The sequence below is a fragment of the Oncorhynchus keta genome, chromosome 7 (genome assembly GCF_023373465.1).
Source record: "Oncorhynchus keta strain PuntledgeMale-10-30-2019 chromosome 7, Oket_V2, whole genome shotgun sequence".
NCBI lineage: Eukaryota > Metazoa > Chordata > Actinopteri > Salmoniformes > Salmonidae > Oncorhynchus > Oncorhynchus keta.
Genome location: NC_068427.1, coordinates 50277732 through 50295062, shown reverse-complemented (window position 1 = coordinate 50295062; position 17331 = coordinate 50277732). Strand labels below are relative to the sequence as shown.

At 44.9% G+C, this 17331-nt stretch overlaps 1 protein-coding gene and 1 long non-coding RNA gene across 2 annotated transcripts in view; one reads left to right on the top strand and one right to left on the bottom strand.

Annotated features, from left to right (window-relative positions):
* LOC118379528 (fibronectin-like) overlaps positions 1-17331 on the bottom strand; it is a 91081-nt gene that overhangs the window by 2036 nt on the left and 71714 nt on the right. The window contains exons 32-46 of the mRNA XM_052523146.1: positions 16856-16969; positions 16451-16720; positions 15933-16123; positions 11520-11607; positions 11128-11307; positions 10093-10182; positions 6725-6916; positions 5718-5807; positions 5182-5245; positions 3199-3589; positions 2906-3044; positions 1763-1927; positions 992-1117; positions 649-755; positions 272-394 (exon numbers count right to left, since the gene is read on the bottom strand). Coding sequence (XP_052379106.1) covers positions 272-394; positions 649-755; positions 992-1117; positions 1763-1927; positions 2906-3044; positions 3199-3589; positions 5182-5245; positions 5718-5807; positions 6725-6916; positions 10093-10182; positions 11128-11307; positions 11520-11607; positions 15933-16123; positions 16451-16720; positions 16856-16969 — 2330 coding nt within the window. The remainder of the gene's footprint in view (positions 1-271; positions 395-648; positions 756-991; positions 1118-1762; positions 1928-2905; positions 3045-3198; positions 3590-5181; positions 5246-5717; positions 5808-6724; positions 6917-10092; positions 10183-11127; positions 11308-11519; positions 11608-15932; positions 16124-16450; positions 16721-16855; positions 16970-17331) is intronic.
* On the top strand, positions 7286-7690 carry LOC127931196 (uncharacterized). Its single transcript, XR_008140292.1, has 3 exons — positions 7286-7350; positions 7414-7549; positions 7655-7690. It is a non-coding gene; the product is annotated as an uncharacterized LOC127931196 (long non-coding RNA).

Below are 17331 nucleotides of genomic sequence, written 5' to 3'. Positions count from 1 at the left end.
CATGTTATTATGGGCCAGTAAGTGGCAGGATGAAAGGCCAGCTCTAGAATCCAAGGAGCACAGAATAAAATAAAACACTAGAAAGGACACTGGTAAACCTTTAACGTAACTCGGCCATCTTGGTCAGGGAAAACTGTATCTCTATGCCTGAGAGGCCCGGGAACACCCACCAGTTTCTTCAAGGCGTTCTCCCTATAGCGGTCGGCCATCTTGGTCAGGGAAAACTGTATAATATTGTATCTCTATGCCTGAGAGGCCCGGGAACACCCACCAGTTTCTTCAAGGCGTTCTCCCTATAGCGGTCGAATGCGTCTTGGTGTATTTGAGGCTGTAGCAGATCCACATCTACCTCAGTCTGAGCTCCCGGTCTTCTGCAGTTCTCACAGCGCCAGCCCTGAGGGCAGGACACACCATTTACCACATAGAACAAAACGCTGACTGTCTCATACATCTGCTGCGCCCTTAACATTCACTGAAGTCCTCGCCGTTAGAATTCAATTTCACTTTGATAGTCCGCCAAATTTGCGTATCCAGTTTACCACACGTTCACAACATTCTCCTGCATAAGTTATCTGTGCTTTTTCTTTTACTTCCTGTGTGCTACACCACAACATCCTGTGCTCCACTGTATGGAGACGGTGGTCTTACCTGCTGTCCTCCGTAACAGGTGCAGGTACAGATAGCTCCCAGGTATTCCTTCTGCCACTGGTTGCCCACCTGGTACATCTTCCCCTCGTCATAACATGTCGACTCATCTGTAGAAACAAATAGACCACAGCGCAGTCTCCGGTCATTCTCTAGCGAACCTGAACTTTTACTGCGGATTGGATATTTTCTTTTCACGTTGTTTCGTTCCAGCAACTGTGGTGGAGGCGTTACGAGAACAGCTCGGCAGTATTAAAAGGATCCGTGGACTTGGTACACTCTGGTGTGAATTAAACAACTTGTCGGCCATTAATTGCTCTCTGAACTAGTATGGTCCGGTACTTACGTGGCTCGCACTTGAACTCTCCCTTCCCGTTGCCCAAACAAGTACAGCTCATCATGTGACCGTTCTCAGCGTGGCGATCCCACTTCTCTCCTATGCGGTAGTTGTTCCCGCTGTCATGACACCACTCTGTAGGAGGGAGAGGGTGAGGAGGGGAGTAGGGGACGTAGGAGAGAGGGGAGATCATACTAGTTGAATTCATCCAAAATACGTTTTTTGGGGGGGGGGGGACACATGGCCATTATGTCCTCGACTCCTCCCACTCTGGTGGAGAAAGGAGTCTGATTGGACCCAACATTCTGAGCTTCACTGAGACATTCTGAGATTCACTGAGACAGATTGTACAATTCATCCCTCATTCACACAAACATCAGTCATTTGACCCATGATGTTTAGCATTCAGACATGATGATGGCATGTCGTCTCAGGGTTTGGTATCGTCTGGTTATGGACTGACAATACAAACCCCAGACACAACAAGCTCTATCCCTGTCAGTGGCATGTTTTACTACAGTAGAACAACATGCTGCAGGGACTAGCATGGGCAGACCTTAGCCTTTCTATCAAATCATCCCAGAATAAAATGTGCTTTAAGAATGATTTAGTCATTTTAACAAATGCTATAAAATGAGAGAAAATAAATACCGTAACCATACAATTTAGTTTTAATTTTTTTTCTTCATTTTGGTCATCTGCGTCAGGTCTGCCCATGCTGAGGTAAGATAGAAGGGGGTTTGTATTAGAAGCATTATGGGATGGGTTAGAGTCACTCACTGGATGAATCACATCTGAAATGGCCACTGCCCAGCCCCAGACACCTGCACCACAGCTTAAAGCCCGTCTCTGACATACGCTCCCACTCTACACCCACGTCATGGTAGGTGGCTGTGAACGTGTCATAACACACGTCTCTGTTGGAGGGGAGGTGGTCTCCTGGAACTAGAGGGAGAGAGAAGGGTCAAAGCATGTTAACAAAAGAAAAACAACAAACAGATGGACAAAGCAAACTATCAACAGATGGGATTTCACCAAATAATAAAAGCACAGATCCCCAAAACACTAAAGCACAGATCCCCAAAAACTAAAGTGCAGATCCCCAAAAACTAAAGTGCAGATCCCCAAAACACTAAAGCACAGATCCCCAAAAACTAAAGCACAGATCCCCAAAACACTAAAGCACAGATCCCCAAAAACTAAAGTGCGGATCCCCAAAACACTAAAGCACAGATCCCCAAAAACTAAAGTGCGGATCCCCAAAACACTAAAGCACAGATCCCCAAAAACGCAGATCAGATCCCCAAAACACTAAAGCACAGATCCCCAAAAAAACACAGATCCCAAAACACTAAAGCACAGCAAAAACGGATCTCCAAAACACTAAAGCACAGACCCCCAAAAACTAAAGCACGGATCCCCAAAACACTAAAGCGCGGATCTCCAAAACACTAAAGCAGCGGATCCCCAAAACACTAAAGCACGGATCCCCAAAAACTAAAGCGCGGATCCCCAAAACACTAAAGCACGGACCCCCAAAACCTAAAGCGCGGATCCCCAAAACACTAAAGCACGGACCCCCAAAACACTAAAGCGCGGATCCCCAAAACACTAAAGCACGGACCCCCAAAACTAAAGCGCGGATCCCCAAAACACTAAAGCACGGACCCCCAAAACTAAAGCGCGGATCCCCAAAACACTAAAGCGCGGACCCCCAAAACACTAAAGCGCGGATCTCCAAAACACTAAAGCACGGACCCCCAAAACACTAAAGCACGGATCCCCCAAAAACATTAGAAGGACGCTGGACAACAACTCATGAAAAATCTTAATTGAAAAGTCTAATGTCATTGCATGGCATACCACCGCAGGGTACTGGAGAGAGTAGCCATAATCTCACGGACATGCTAGTGTAGTCCTTACCAGCGTTGCCAGCGGTGACTATCTCCTCCAGGACCTTCTCTCGGCCCTGCCCTCTCATGGCCTCCACAACGACGTTATAGGAGGCTCCTGATGTCAACCCGATCAGAGTGGCACTGGTAGAAGTGCCTGGTAATCTCATCTGTTAAGAGAGAGATGGAGATTTGTTTAGTGGGAATAGCAATACCTGTGGTGTGAGAATCATTCACTATTGACACCATGTATGTTGTAAAGAGAATAATCAGGTACGCTAGTACACACCTTGCTACAGATCATCTGAATACATGTATTCTCACCTGGAACATCTTCTCTTCGAGGTTGGTGATGGGGCTACAGGATACCATGTACTCTGAGCTCTGGGGAACACCCTGCCATGAGATGGTTGTGCGTGTCTGGGCCTCCTGCGGCACCCCAAACCCGGTCTCATTCTCAGGGAACCCAAACGGAAGACCCGATAATGGACCCTCGCTCACCCGGACCAGGGGCACTCTCTGGCCATCGGGGCCTGGGACGGGGATGTAGACTAGGGGTTCACGGTGGTGGATAGCTGGACCCTGGTTGTCCCTACCGTTGGGGTTGGGGCCCAGGCTCTGGTACTCTGTGTAGATGTGCTGGCCCTGCTGGCCCAGCGTGTCCTGGCCGTTAGTCCCCACCAGCTGGACGTGGTTGGGGTTCAAGTTGGGGTTGAGGGGAAAGTTGGGGTTCAAGTTGGGGTTCCCATTGGGGTTGAGGGGAAAGTTGGGGTTAGGTTTGGTATTCCCATTGGGGTTAGGGTTGGGGTTCACGTTAGGGTTGGTGTTAAAGTTGGGGTTGGTGTTAAAGTTGGGGTTGGTGTTAAAGTTGGGGTTGGTGTTAAAGTTGGGGTTGGTGTTAAAGTTGGGGTTAGGGTTGGTGTTAAAGTTGGGGTTAGGGTTGGTGTTAAAGTTGGGGTTAGGGTTGGTGTTAAAGTTGGGGTTAGGGTTGGTGTTAAAGTTGGGGTTAGGGTTGGTGTTAAAGTTGGGGTTAGGGTTGGGTTAAAGTTGGGGTTGGGGTTGGTGTTAAAGTTGGGGTTGGGGTTAGGGTTAAAGTTGGGGTTGGGGTTGGGGTTGGGGTTCAAGTTGGGGTTGGGGTTCAAGTTGGGGTTGGGGTTCCATTGGGGTTCGGGTTGCAGTTGGGGTTAGTTGGGGTTAGGGTTCCCGTTGGGGTTAGGGTTGGGGTTCAAGTTGGGGTTAGGGTTGGGGTTCAAGTTGGGGTTAGGGTTGGGGTTCAAGTTGGGGTTAGGGTTGGGGTTCAAGTTGGGGTTAGGTTGGGGTTAGGGTTGGGGTTCAGAGTTGGGGTTAGGGTTGGGGTTAGGGTTGGGGTTGGGGTTAGGGTTGAGGGGAAGGTTGGGGTTCACATTGACGTTATAGTTGGGGTTGCCATTAGGGTTGGGGTTCCCGCTAGGGTTGAGGGGGATGTTGGGATTGGGGTTGAAGTTAGGGTTGGTGTTAAAAATGGGGTTATGATTGGCACTGCCATAGAAGTTGGGGTTGGTGTTGGCATCGCTGTTGGGGTTGAGGGGAAAGTTAGGGTTAGGATTGGGGTTGCCATTAGGGTTGAGGGGGATGTTGGGGTTCACGTTGAAGTTCCCATTGGGGTTGAACTGGCTGGGGTTGGTGTTGGGATTCTCATTGGGGTTAAAGTTAAAGTTAGGGTTCACGTGGAAGTTGGGGTTACCATTGGGGTTAAACAGGTTGGGGTTCCCATTAGGGTTGGTGTTGGGGTTGAGGGGAAAGTTGGGGTTAGGATTGGTGTTGGGGTTGCTGTTAGGGTTGAACTGGTTGGGGTTCCCATTAGGGTTGGTGTTGGGGTTGCTGTTAGGGTTGAACTGGTTGGGGTTCCCATTAGGGTTGGTGTTGGGGTTGCTGTTAGGGTTGAACTGGTTGGGGTTCCCATTAGGGTTGGTGTTGGGGTTGCTGTTAGGGTTGAACTGGTTGGGGTTCCCATTAGGGTTGGTGTTGGGGTTGCTGTTAGGGTTGAACTGGTTGGGGTTCCCATTAGGGTTGGTGTTGGGGTTGCTGTTAGGGTTGAACTGGTTGGGGTTCCCATTAGGGTTGAAGTGGAAGTTAGGATTGGGATTCACGTGGAAGTTTGGGTTACCATTGGGGTTGAACTGGTCGGGGTTGCCGTTTGGGTTGAGGGGAAAGTTGGGGTTAGGGTTGGTGTTGGGGGGGTAGTTGGGGTTTCCATTGGGGTTGGCGTTGAAACTAGGGTTGCTGGGGTTAAAGTCGAGGTCGGTGGGGAAGTTGGGGTTAACCTCGTCCTCGGGCACATCCAGGATATCGGGGCTGGGCCGGTGGGACACAGGGAGCTGGGATGCCAGTTCTAGCAGAGAGACGGGTTAGGAGCAGAGCAAGCAGAGCGTTAGAGACCGGAGAGGAGCTGCAGCAGCTAGGTTCAACCAGCAGGGGGACACTACAGAGAGAGTCCTCTTGTCTTTCCTGTTGGATTCAATGGGCAGCCTGCAAAACTGCAAAGCTTGCCACTGGCGCACATCGTAACTTTTGAATAATTTACTTTAGATATTCAAAAAGGTCAGAGCATTATCTTAAAGCAGCGGAGACAATTTTGGTGCTGCCTCAGTATGTATTAATTGCTTGCCTGCAAAAAAAAAAGCCATTGTTACAACAAGCACATATTCACAGAGTTTCATTGGTTTTGTAATAACTTTCTTATTCATCAATGTGTTCCATTCAGAAAAGAGGTGTCTGACCTCAAGGCTCTTTCCCTGGTTAAATAAATTAAAAAAAATAAAAAAAGGTCTTGTTCAGATGGGAAAGTTGATTGTTGTACTTACGAGTTCTAGCCTTGCCCACTAGAGGAGTGCTTCTCAGAGCATTCTGCAGGGTGACGATCTTGATGACATATTCACTTCCTGGTTTCAGACCTAAAAATGTTTATAAAAAAACAAAAAAAAAAACGTAGTGTGAGGGAGAGACTAAGTAAAAAGAAAACAGGCTACGATAGACAGGTTAGCTGACAAGGTCACGAAACATGTTGCGCGTGTCGAACGGTCGGACAGCTACAGCAATGACAAGAAGCTGCCATGGCGGGAATCAGGGTACAGGTACATTGTCCATTTCAAATTCATTCCTTACCCAGATTTGTGTGTATTGGGTATATGTTGTGTAATTTGTTAGATATTACTGCAATGTCGGAGCTAGAAGCACAAGCATTTCGCCCACAACAACATCTGCTAAACACATGTACGTGTTATCTAGCAATATATATCGATTATTATTGATCCCCTGCAGGAGGCCTTCTGGTAGGGCCGTCATTGTAAATAAGAACTTGTTCATAACTGACTTGCCTAGTTAAATAAAAAATAAATACATTTGACAAATAAAATTCAAATTCCAGGTTGCAGAGCAAAATACTTTAGCAGCATTTGCAAGTAAACTGGTTGAAATGTAGAGCCCTGCAATCCATTGAATTTAAGCCCGACCCGACTCGTTTTGCTCCACGGTTGCACACGCGTCTGTCTTGTTTGCTAAAACAACCCACCCGGAACTTTGAGCCAAACTGTTCTGGTATGTTCTATTTAAACACACTTCCCAGCCACTGAGGTGTATGGATCCGTAACCCGACCAGTTCAGTTTGATTCGACTCGGTTCAGACCTAAAAACAAAAAAAGGTCCCGTATGTAGCTATGTGGGCCGACCCGCACCACATTGACAGAAACATGAGTTATAGATTTGCTTTCAATGAGAATGACATGTCTGATAAAATGGTAGAATCGGTTCTATGTGCACTATTTCTACGCTTCTCATTCTTAAAGTTTTCCTTTTGGGAGGAGAGCCCTACCAGTGATGATGGCTTGGCTGCGGGAAGCGGTGGGCCGCGGGGTGAGTTCCCGGGGGATGCCCCCCGCCTCCTCGTAGGTGACGTAATACCCGGTGACCCCGGCACTACGGGACCCCTCCCAGGTAAAGGAGATGCTGCTAGGGGTCAGAGAGGTGAACCGGATGTTGGTGGGGGGAGACACCACAGGCTTAGCTGCAGGAGAGAAACAAGACAGGGAGACAATCAATTCCACAATTGAAAAGACACTGGCTGAACCAGCTAAAATCTGGAAAACATTTACAGAAATGTTGATTTATGTCAAATAACCCCAATAAATGAGAGGGGAAGGTAGTGGAGAGAGAGAGAGGGGAAGGTAGTGGAGAGAGAGAGAGGGAAAGGTAGTGGAGAGAGAGAGGTAGGTAGTGGAGAGAGAGAGGGGAAGGTAGTGGAGAGAGAGAGAGGGAAAGGTAGTGGAGAGAGAGAGGGGAAGGTAGTGGGAGAGAGAGAGGGAAAGGTAGTGGAGAGAGAGAGGGAAAGGTAGTATATAGAGAGCGGTAGGTAGTATATAGAGAGAGGTAGGTAGTATATAGTATATAGAGAGGTAGGTAGTATATAGAGAGCGGTAGGTAGTATATAGAGAGAGGTAGGTAGTATATAGAGAGCGGTAGGTAGTATATAGAGAGCGGTAGGTAGTATATATAGAGAGGTAGGTAGTATATAGTATATAGAGAGGTAGGTAGTATATAGAGAGCGGTAGGTAGTATATAGAGAGAGGTAGGTAGTATATAGTATATAGAGAGGTAGGTAGTATATAGAGAGCGGTAGGTAGTATATAGAGAGAGGTAGGTAGTATATAGAGAGCGGTAGGTAGTATATAGAGAGCGGTAGGTAGTATATAGAGAGAGGTAGGTAGTATATAGAGAGCGGTAGGTAGTATATAGAGAGAGGTAGGTAGTATATAGTATATAGAGAGGTAGGTAGTATATAGAGAGGTAGGTAGTATATAGTATATAGAGAGGTAGGTAGTATAGAGAGCGGTAGGTAGTATATAGAGAGAGGTAGGTAGTATATAGTATATAGAGAGGTAGGTAGTATATAGAGAGCGGTAGGTAGTATATAGAGAGAGGTAGGTAGTATATAGAGAGCGGTAGTAGTATATAGAGAGCGGTAGGTAGTATATAGAGAGCGGTAGGTAGTATATAGAGAGAGGTAGGTAGTATATAGAGAGAGGTAGGTAGTATATAGTATAGAGAGAGGTAGGTAGTATATAGTATATAGAGAGGTAGGTAGTATATAGAGAGAGGTAGGTAGTATATAGTATATAGAGAGCGGTAGGTAGTATATAGTATATAGGTAGGTAGTATATAGAGAGAGGTAGGTAGTATATAGAGAGCGGTAGGTAGTATATAGAGAGCGGTAGGTAGTATATAGAGAGCGGTAGGTAGTATATAGAGAGCGGTAGGTAGTATATAGAGAGCGGTAGGTAGTATATAGAGAGAGGTAGGTAGTATATAGAGAGAGGTAGGTAGTATATAGAGAGAGGTAGGTAGTATATAGAGAGCGGTAGGTAGTATATAGAGAGCGGTAGGTAGTATATATAGAGAGAGGTAGGTAGTATATATAGAGAGAGGTAGGTAGTATATATAGAGAGAGGTAGGTAGTATATATAGAGAGAGGTAGGTAGTATATAGAGAGAGGTAGGTAGTATATAGAGTAGGTAGTATATAGAGAGCGGTAGGTAGTATATAGAGAGAGGTAGGTAGTATATAGAGAGAGGTAGGTAGTATATAGAGAGAGGTAGGTAGTATATAGTATATAGAGAGGTAGGTAGTATATAGTATATAGAGAGAGGTAGGTAGTATATAGAGAGAGGTAGGTAGTATATAGTATATAGAGAGCGGTAGGTAGTATATAGTATATAGAGAGGTAGGTAGTATATAGAGAGCGGTAGGTAGTATATAGAGAGAGGTAGGTAGTATATAGAGAGCGGTAGGTAGTATATAGAGAGGTAGGTAGTATATAGAGAGCGGTAGGTAGTATATAGGTAGGTAGTATATAGAGAGGTAGGTAGTATATAGTGTAGGTAGTATATAGAGAGCGGTAGGTAGTATATAGAGAGCGGTAGGTAGTATATATAGAGAGAGGTAGGTAGTATATATAGAGAGAGGTAGGTAGTATATATAGAGAGGTAGGTAGTATATATAGAGAGAGGTAGGTAGTATATATAGAGAGAGGTAGGTAGTATATATAGAGAGAGGTAGGTAGTATATATAGAGAGAGGTAGGTAGTATATATAGAGAGAGGTAGGTAGTATATATAGAGAGAGGTAGGTAGTATATATAGAGAGAGGTAGGTAGTATATATAGAGAGCGGTAGGTAGTATATATAGAGAGCGGTAGGTAGTATATATAGAGAGCGGTAGGTAGTATATATAGAGAGCGGTAGGTAGTATATAGAGAGAGAGGTAGGTAGTATATAGAGAGCGGTAGGTAGTATATATATAGAGAGGTAGGTAGTATATATAGAGAGGTAGGTAGTATATATAGAGAGAGGTAGGTAGTATATAGAGAGCGGTAGGTAGTATATAGAGAGCGGTAGGTAGTATATAGAGAGCGGTAGGTAGTATATATAGAGAGAGGTAGGTAGTATATAGTATATAGAGGTAGGTAGTATATAGTATATAGAGAGAGGTAGTATATATAGAGGCAGGTAGTATATATAGAGGTAGGTAGTATATAGATATAGAGAGGTGGGTAGTATATAGAGAGAGGTAGGTAGTATATAGAGAGAGGTAGGTAGTATATAGAGAGAGGTAGGTAGTATATAGAGAGCGGTAGGTAGTATATAGAGAGCGGTAGGTAGTATATAGAGAGAGGTAGGTAGTATATAGAGAGCGGTAGGTAGTGTATATAGAGGTAGGTAGTATATAGAATAGAGAGGTAGGTAGTATATAGAGAGAGGCAGGTAGTATAGAGAGAGAGGCAGGTAGTATAGAGAGAGGTAGGTAGTATAGAGAGAGGTAGGTAGTATATAGAGGTAGGTAGTATATAGTATATAGAGGTAGGTAGTATATAGTATAGAGGTAGGTAGTATATAGAATAGAGAGGTAGGTAGTATATAGAGAGAGGCAGGTAGTATATAGAGAGAGGCAGGTAGTATATAGAGAGAGGCAGGTAGTATATAGAGAGAGGTAGGTAGTATATAGTATATAGAGGTAGGTAGTATATAGTATATAGAGGTAGGTAGTATATAGAGGTAGGTAGTATATAGTATATAGAGGTAGGTAGTATATAGTATATAGAGGTAGGTAGTATATAGAGAGAGGTAGGTAGTATATAGTATATAGAGGTAGGTAGTATATAGTATATAGAGAGAGGTAGGTAGTATACCTGTGGTGGCAGTGAGGGTGAAGGGAGCACTGCGGCTGTTGCCGTTCAGAGTGTATATGTTGATCTTGTAGGTAGAGCCAGGCTGAAGACCTGTGGAAAACGGTCCAGATGAATCTGATCTGGAATAGAGTCTGGGTCGTGTTCATTAGGCACCAAAAGACTTGGTGCAATAAGAAATGCCCATTTTCTGTTGCAAGACCTTATAAAAATGTTGCGTGTCCTAATGAACACGACCCTGAAGTGAATGTTGACTGCAGCAGGGTGAGGTCAATGGAGTAGGAGGTATTAGGGAGGGGGGGTACCATTAGATACCATGGGGGTACCATGAAGGTTTAGGAAGGGTATAGGAGGGGTACCTTGGATGGTGACATTTTAGGGGGGGGTACAGGAGGTTTACCTTGAATAGGGGTTTAGGGAGGGCTAACTTGGATGGTGAAGGTTTAGGGAGGGTATAGGAGGGGTACCTTGGATGGTGACAGTTTAGTTTTTGAATTTTACCCCTTTTTCTCCCCAATTTCGTGGTCTCCAATTGTTTAGTAGCTACTATCTTGTCTCATCGTTACATCTCCCGTACGGGTTCGGGAGAAGGTTGAAAGTCATGCGTCCTCCGATACACAACCCAACCAAGCCGTACTGCTTCTTAACACAGCGCGCATCCAAACACCGTGCACCTGGCAACCTTGGTTAGCGTGCACTGTGCCCTACCCGCCACAGGAGTCGCTGGTGCGCGATGAGACAAGGATTTCCCTACCGGCCAAACCCTCCCTGACCCGGACGAAGCTAGGCCAATTGTCCGTCGCACCACGGAGCTCCCGGTCGCGGCCGGTTACGACAGAGCCTGGGCACAAACCCAGAGTCTCTGGTAGCACAGCAGTACAGCGCCCTTAACCACTGCGCCACCCGGGAGGCCCTGGATGGTGAAGGTTTAGGGAGGGTATAAGAGGAGTACCTTTGATGAGGGGGTATCGGAAGGGTACCTTGGATGGTGAAGGTTTAGGAGGGGTACCGTGGATGGTAAAGGTTTAGGAGGGGTACCTTGGATGGTGTAAGTGCGGGAATCAGGGGCGATGGTCCTCTGGATGGGGGTGCGGCCTCCGGTGGTGGGCGTGGCCTCAACCAGGAAGCCAGAGATGGTCTCGGTCTTGGATCTCCAGGTCAGGGTGATGGAGGAGTCCTTTGCATCAGAGATACGCACGCGACGCGGAGGACTGATATCTGGAACACAATTGAATTTAAATTGAATTTCTTTGTCTTATTAACTAACATTGTCCTTCGTTAAAAGATTGTAATGTCTGTTATATTTGTAACATCTGTGTTGTGGATTAAAGATTAAATTAGATTGCAGATAATGTGTAAATAAAAAGAGGATTTTGACCATGTTCTACTATCATCACTATCGGTTGGCTGTGGGAGCGAGAGAGACTCACTGTCCAGAGTTGTGACCTCTCCTTGAACTGGGCGGCTCGTCAGAGAGTTCTTCAGGGCGTAAATGTGCACCTCGTACATAGTGGAAACCTACATAGACACAGTACAGAATAAACTGAGTGAGACTCATACATAGTGGAAACCTACACAGAACAGAATAAACTGAGTGAGACTCATACATAGTGGAAACCTACACAGACACAGTACAGAATAAACCGAGTGAGACTCTTACATAGTGGAAACCTACACAGTACAGAATAAACTGAGTGAGACTCTTACATAGTGGAAACCTACACAGACACAGTACAGAATAAACCGAGTGAGACTCGTACATAGTAGCAACCTACACAGACAGTACAGAATAAACTGAGTGAGACTCGTACATAGTAGCAACCTACACAGACAGTACAGAATAAACTGAGACTCGTACATAGCTACGTTTGTTATTTGAAGTTATTAACCAACGTTTGATTAAGGTAGAAGTGTATTATGCACATCTGCAAGCGGTTGAGGGTTTATCTGATGTTCCCTCGTTAGATTTAAGCTCTCGTCCCGGCTGGCATTAGTTGATCATGTTGATGTGTAAAAGGCAACTGAGGGAGAGAGACCTTTTCATGGTTCTTTGATCAACAGGACTGAAGTTCTCAAATGTAAGAGGACTCCTGTGATTTTCTTTGTAAAAGGCAAGTCTTATTTAAAATGACGGCCAAGCCCGGAGGCCGCTGGGACAACTGTCCGCCCTACGGCACTCCCAATTACGACCGGTTGTGACCCTGGTTTTAATCCAGGCTGTGTGTCTGTAGTGACGCCTCGAGCACTGAGATGCACTGCTTTTAGACCCCTGCGCCAATTCATTCAGGTTTTATTTACTACAGAGTTGCAAATAAATTGTCGAAACGCCCGGCCTCTTTCCCCACTCTATTACATCTATAATGCTATAGAACTTGCCTTACTATACAAACATTCTATGAATTTATGAAAACGTGAAAATAATTACCATATCTAAGTGCTCCCTTGTCAGAAAATGTTTTAAAAAAAATACAAATGCCGTCTTCCTGGGGGTGTATATAAACAGATATGAATAAGATTTCATGTTGATAAAATCCTGTCAGTTCCACTTTCAAAGTCATTGGCTGTGGTTGCATTCTTCGCCAACTGGAAATGACAAGGCTGGTGGACTGGCTGTGGCTTTGCTAGTCTACCAGACTACTGGTTTCAAACCCACATCAGGGCCCGGGGAGGAGCCCAAAACAGGACCCACAACAGGGCCTGGGGTGGAGCCCCGAACGGGACCCTATTCCCTACATAGTGCACTACATATCACCGGAGCTATATCGGTCCTGGTCAAAAGTAGTGTACTATGTAGGGAGTAGGGTTTAATTTGGGAGAGGGACCAGCTCCACAGCTGGAGCCACAGCTCTCATTAGTGTCATGACTCTCCTGTGATGATCTGAAGGATCAGGTTACAGTGGGTCCCCTCTACAGCGTGCTCTCTCTCGTAGAGGGGGAGTGTCATGACTCTCCTGTGATGATCTGAAGGATCAGGTTACAGTGGGTCCCCTCTACAGCGTGCTCTCTCTCGTAGAGGGGGGAGAGCCGGGAAGTCTGCTGTTTTAATGGTCGGTCATAAAATACATTGCCCCTCTGTAGTGTTGGAGAATGGAATGTAAAACACGGTGGAACACAGAGAGACACTTGGACAATGTAAAAGTTTGAATAATTCAACAATATTTATATTTGTCAAAGTAGTTTCAGTTGGTGATCTCATGAGGGACAGGAAAATGTACATAACTCTCTCTCTCTCTCTCTCTCTCTTAAAGTGGACATTTCCCAGCTGTCAGATTTACATCTAGATGTTGGATAAAATGAATGAGTAAATTATGAAACTATTTGTGAGAAGATGTAATGTGATGTTGGCTTTCTAAACGAGATAATTGTTAAGATGTAAAGTTTTAACTAGTCAGTGGTTACGCCCCCAATGAGGCCAGACATTACATCAGGCGTCATGGAATAGCACCCCCCAGTATAAAACCACTTCCTACAAAATGTACATTAAGTCAGAAATCGCCAGGACGGAGTCCCCACGTTGGAATTCTATAGGCCATCAGACCAGAAAATATGGAGCTGACTCTGCATGTGAAATGGTTAAGAAGTACAGCTCTATAGGCCATCAGACCAGAAAATATGGAGCCGACTATGCATGTGAAATGGTTAAGAAGTACAGCTCTATAGGCCATCAGACCAGAAAATATGGAGCAGACTCTGCATGTGAAATGGTTAAGAAGTACAGCTCTATAGGCCATCAGACCAGAAAATATGGAGCCGACTATGCATGTGAAATGGTTAAGAAGTACAGCTCTATAGGCAATCAGACCAGAAAATATGGAGCAGACTCTGCATGTGAAATGGTTAAGAAGTACAGCTCTATAGGCCATCAGACCAGAAAATATGGAGCCCAGGAGACCAGACCATTGGCTACACCACTGGAAATGGTTCCACTCAGAGACTATCGATCACTAGTCTGCACCTGGAAATTATATAAGTCTAGTACAAGAATACCAACAACAGCAGAAGCATCTATTCTATGCAACGACCATCTGTACATCTGACGTATCCATTACATTATATCCATTACAACAGACACTATCCAGAGCCGCGGAGAAAGCTAACGACCACGAAGGACATTGTGACTTGTGGGGAAGTTAACCAGAGACTCTCTGATGATCTGACTCTCCAGCAGACAGACTGACGATACAAACAGAGAAGACAAACAAATATATATACATATATACAATGAGCAAAGGTTAATGTGCAAAGGATTAGCATTTCAATTAATATAATTATCAACTGAGTGTCGTGAATCCAAGTTGTCTTTCCCACTCTCAGTCCCCACCCCTTTCCTTTGTCTACCAAGCAGTCATATCAGCTCCGTCCGCTAGGGACTTTTTATCATGTAGTAACCCAAATATCTGTTTGTTTTGTATTTCTGTGATTATTTAGTTAGTAAAAAATTATTTATTTACTAACTAATTATAATTAATTTAAGGCAATTTGTACATCGCTGATTCATTATGGAGGCTAGGGTTCGTGCAGATATCCAAGGGTTTGCGACGTTCAGTAATGAGAACTGATGTGGTAATAATAATTAATTAATAAGCGACTGTTTTGATAAGAAAATATCTGAAGAGTCAATTCTGGAAATAGAGAATATAAACATTTTCCCGTGGTGCCCCGACTTCCTAGTTAATTGAAGTTTACATGATTCGTTTAATCACGTAATAATAATAATTACACAAATAATTTATTAGATAAAATAACAGTCTTCACATTTAATGATAGTCAGACAAAACATTCGATTGCAGGAGGGTCATAAAACAAATATCTGGAAATCCCAAAATATGAAATAACGTTGAAGAGATTCCAGGCGAAAATACTTTTAGCGAACGGGAAAGTAAAAAAAGTTTTTTATTTTTATTTTTTTATATTTAAAAAACTCAAGCATTTAAAAAAATGATCCATCACTAAAGTTATGGATAAATCACATGTAGATTTTGGTAACACTTTACTATACTGCATTACGATGCAGTTATAATGCGTCTTTATAATCATGTCATAATGACTTTGACTCAGTTCAGATGTGGGTTAGAAATGTCTCAAATGAGACTGTTATACTTGCAGTATGCAGAAATCACTCAGCCATTTCCTGGTTGATATCATTCTAAATGTTCACCTTATCGGTTTATGTGACAAAACATGCAATGCACAATGTAGAGCCCTCAAACCCAACTCAAATAATATATGCCATTTAGCAGACGCTTTTATCCAAAGCGTCATGTGTGCATACATTCTACGTATGGGTGGTCCCGGGGATCGAACCCACTACCCTGGCGTTACAAGCGCCATGCTCTACCAACTGAGCTACAGAAGGACCACAAAGACAGTACCCCTGCGTTCCCATCTAATCAGGGACTGATTTAGACAGGACACAGGTGGTTGATTCCCCTCTAATCAGGGACTGATTTAGACCTGGGACACCAGGTCAATTAATTATCAGGTAGAAATCAGCAGGCTCTCGTCCTCATAGAGTAAGAGTTGAATACCACAGGTGTAGAGAATTACTGTACCATCTAAACCGCTGTGAAATATATTTTACATAAAGAAAAATATTGTATTTTCAGCTGGTGTACAAAACTTACAAGTAAAAGACACAAAAATGTAACTTAAGTATGAGAAGCATGGAACTAGAGCACATAGAACAGATCTACCGCGTCTTAGACTTACGTTCAATGAGAATGACAGATCTATAACTCGCATTTCTATGTGAATTTGGTGTGGTCACGCCAAGAAGTGACGTATTGTCTGCAGGTATAATGCTTTATAACTGGTTATAAGCATGCATGAGTCTTTATAATCACCATGAGTCCCGGCACGTGGACCTGTGTGGTGTCTGGAGCAACATTCATCTCCTTGGTGGGACCGCTCTTGTTCTTGGGGTTGACGACCACCCGGTACCCGGTCAGACGGGCATTGGGCATGGTGCGCCATTTGATGGTGAAGGAGGAGGAGGTGATCTGGGAGAATTCAAGGTTGGTGGGGGCAGGGATGGCTAGAGGGAGAGAAAGAAACGGAAGAGAGAGAGAGAGAGAGAGCGCGTGAGAGAAAGATATTCTCCTGTTTGGGTAGGCTGCTTTCCAAGATACTCAAAACAGTGTGCATGTTTAAAAAACAACATCCGCTACATTAGTCTCACTGTTCAGAATCACTGATATAGGAGAGATAAAAATTAAAAAAAACAAATCACCTTGCATCCAAAATACTGTCAAAAGTATAATGAACTACTAACTGAATGTTCAAGATGATGGATTCAATGCCTCACTTTACTCAACCTGACCATTGTGTTTAAGGGTTTGTATTTGTCCGGAGGGGTTTCTACCTGTGGCTTGAACGCCCACCAGTGGAGGACTAGGTGTACGGTCGTGCATGGCGATGACCTTCACAGTATATTCACTTCCGGGTCGCAGGCCGTGGATCGTTGCAGATTCATCGTCTCCGCGGGGTGCGGGGCGCAGCTCCCTCTCGCCCTCTTCGGGGCTGGCGTACAGGACGCGGTACGACGTCACCCGGCCGTCGGGCGAGTCCCAGGAAATGGTCATGGAGGTAGAGTCAACGTTGGAGAAGGTCAGGTCTGTGGGACGACCCACCGCTGCAGGGAGGGAGGAGAGGTCCAACAGGGTCAAGGGTCAGGCGAGCTCTCTGCAATTACGCAACCCAACACACGCAAACAGGAAAGGAAGACGGCACACTGTAATATGTAGAGCAACGACCCTGGAACACGCACCAGTGACAGCCGTCTCAACCAGGGGAGGGCTCTCTCCGTCCTGTCCCAGAGCATACACACTGAGGATGTACTCTACCGTGGGCTGCAGGCCAGAGAACGTCATCTCAGTCTGATCTAAAACACCAGGGACAGACACAGGCATTAACAACACCATCAGGGACAGATACAGGCATTAACAACAACATTAACAGCACCATCAGGGACAGATACAGGCATTAACAACAACATTAACAGCACCATCAGGGACAGATACAGGCATTAACAACAACATTAACAGCACCATCAGGGACAGATACAGGCATTAACAACACCATCAGGGACAGATACAGGCATTAACAACAACATTAACAGCACCATCAGGGACAGATACAGGCATTAACAACAACATTAACAGCACCATCAGGGACAGATACAGGCATTAACAACACCACCACCAGGGACAGATACAGGCATTAACAACAACATTAACACCACCA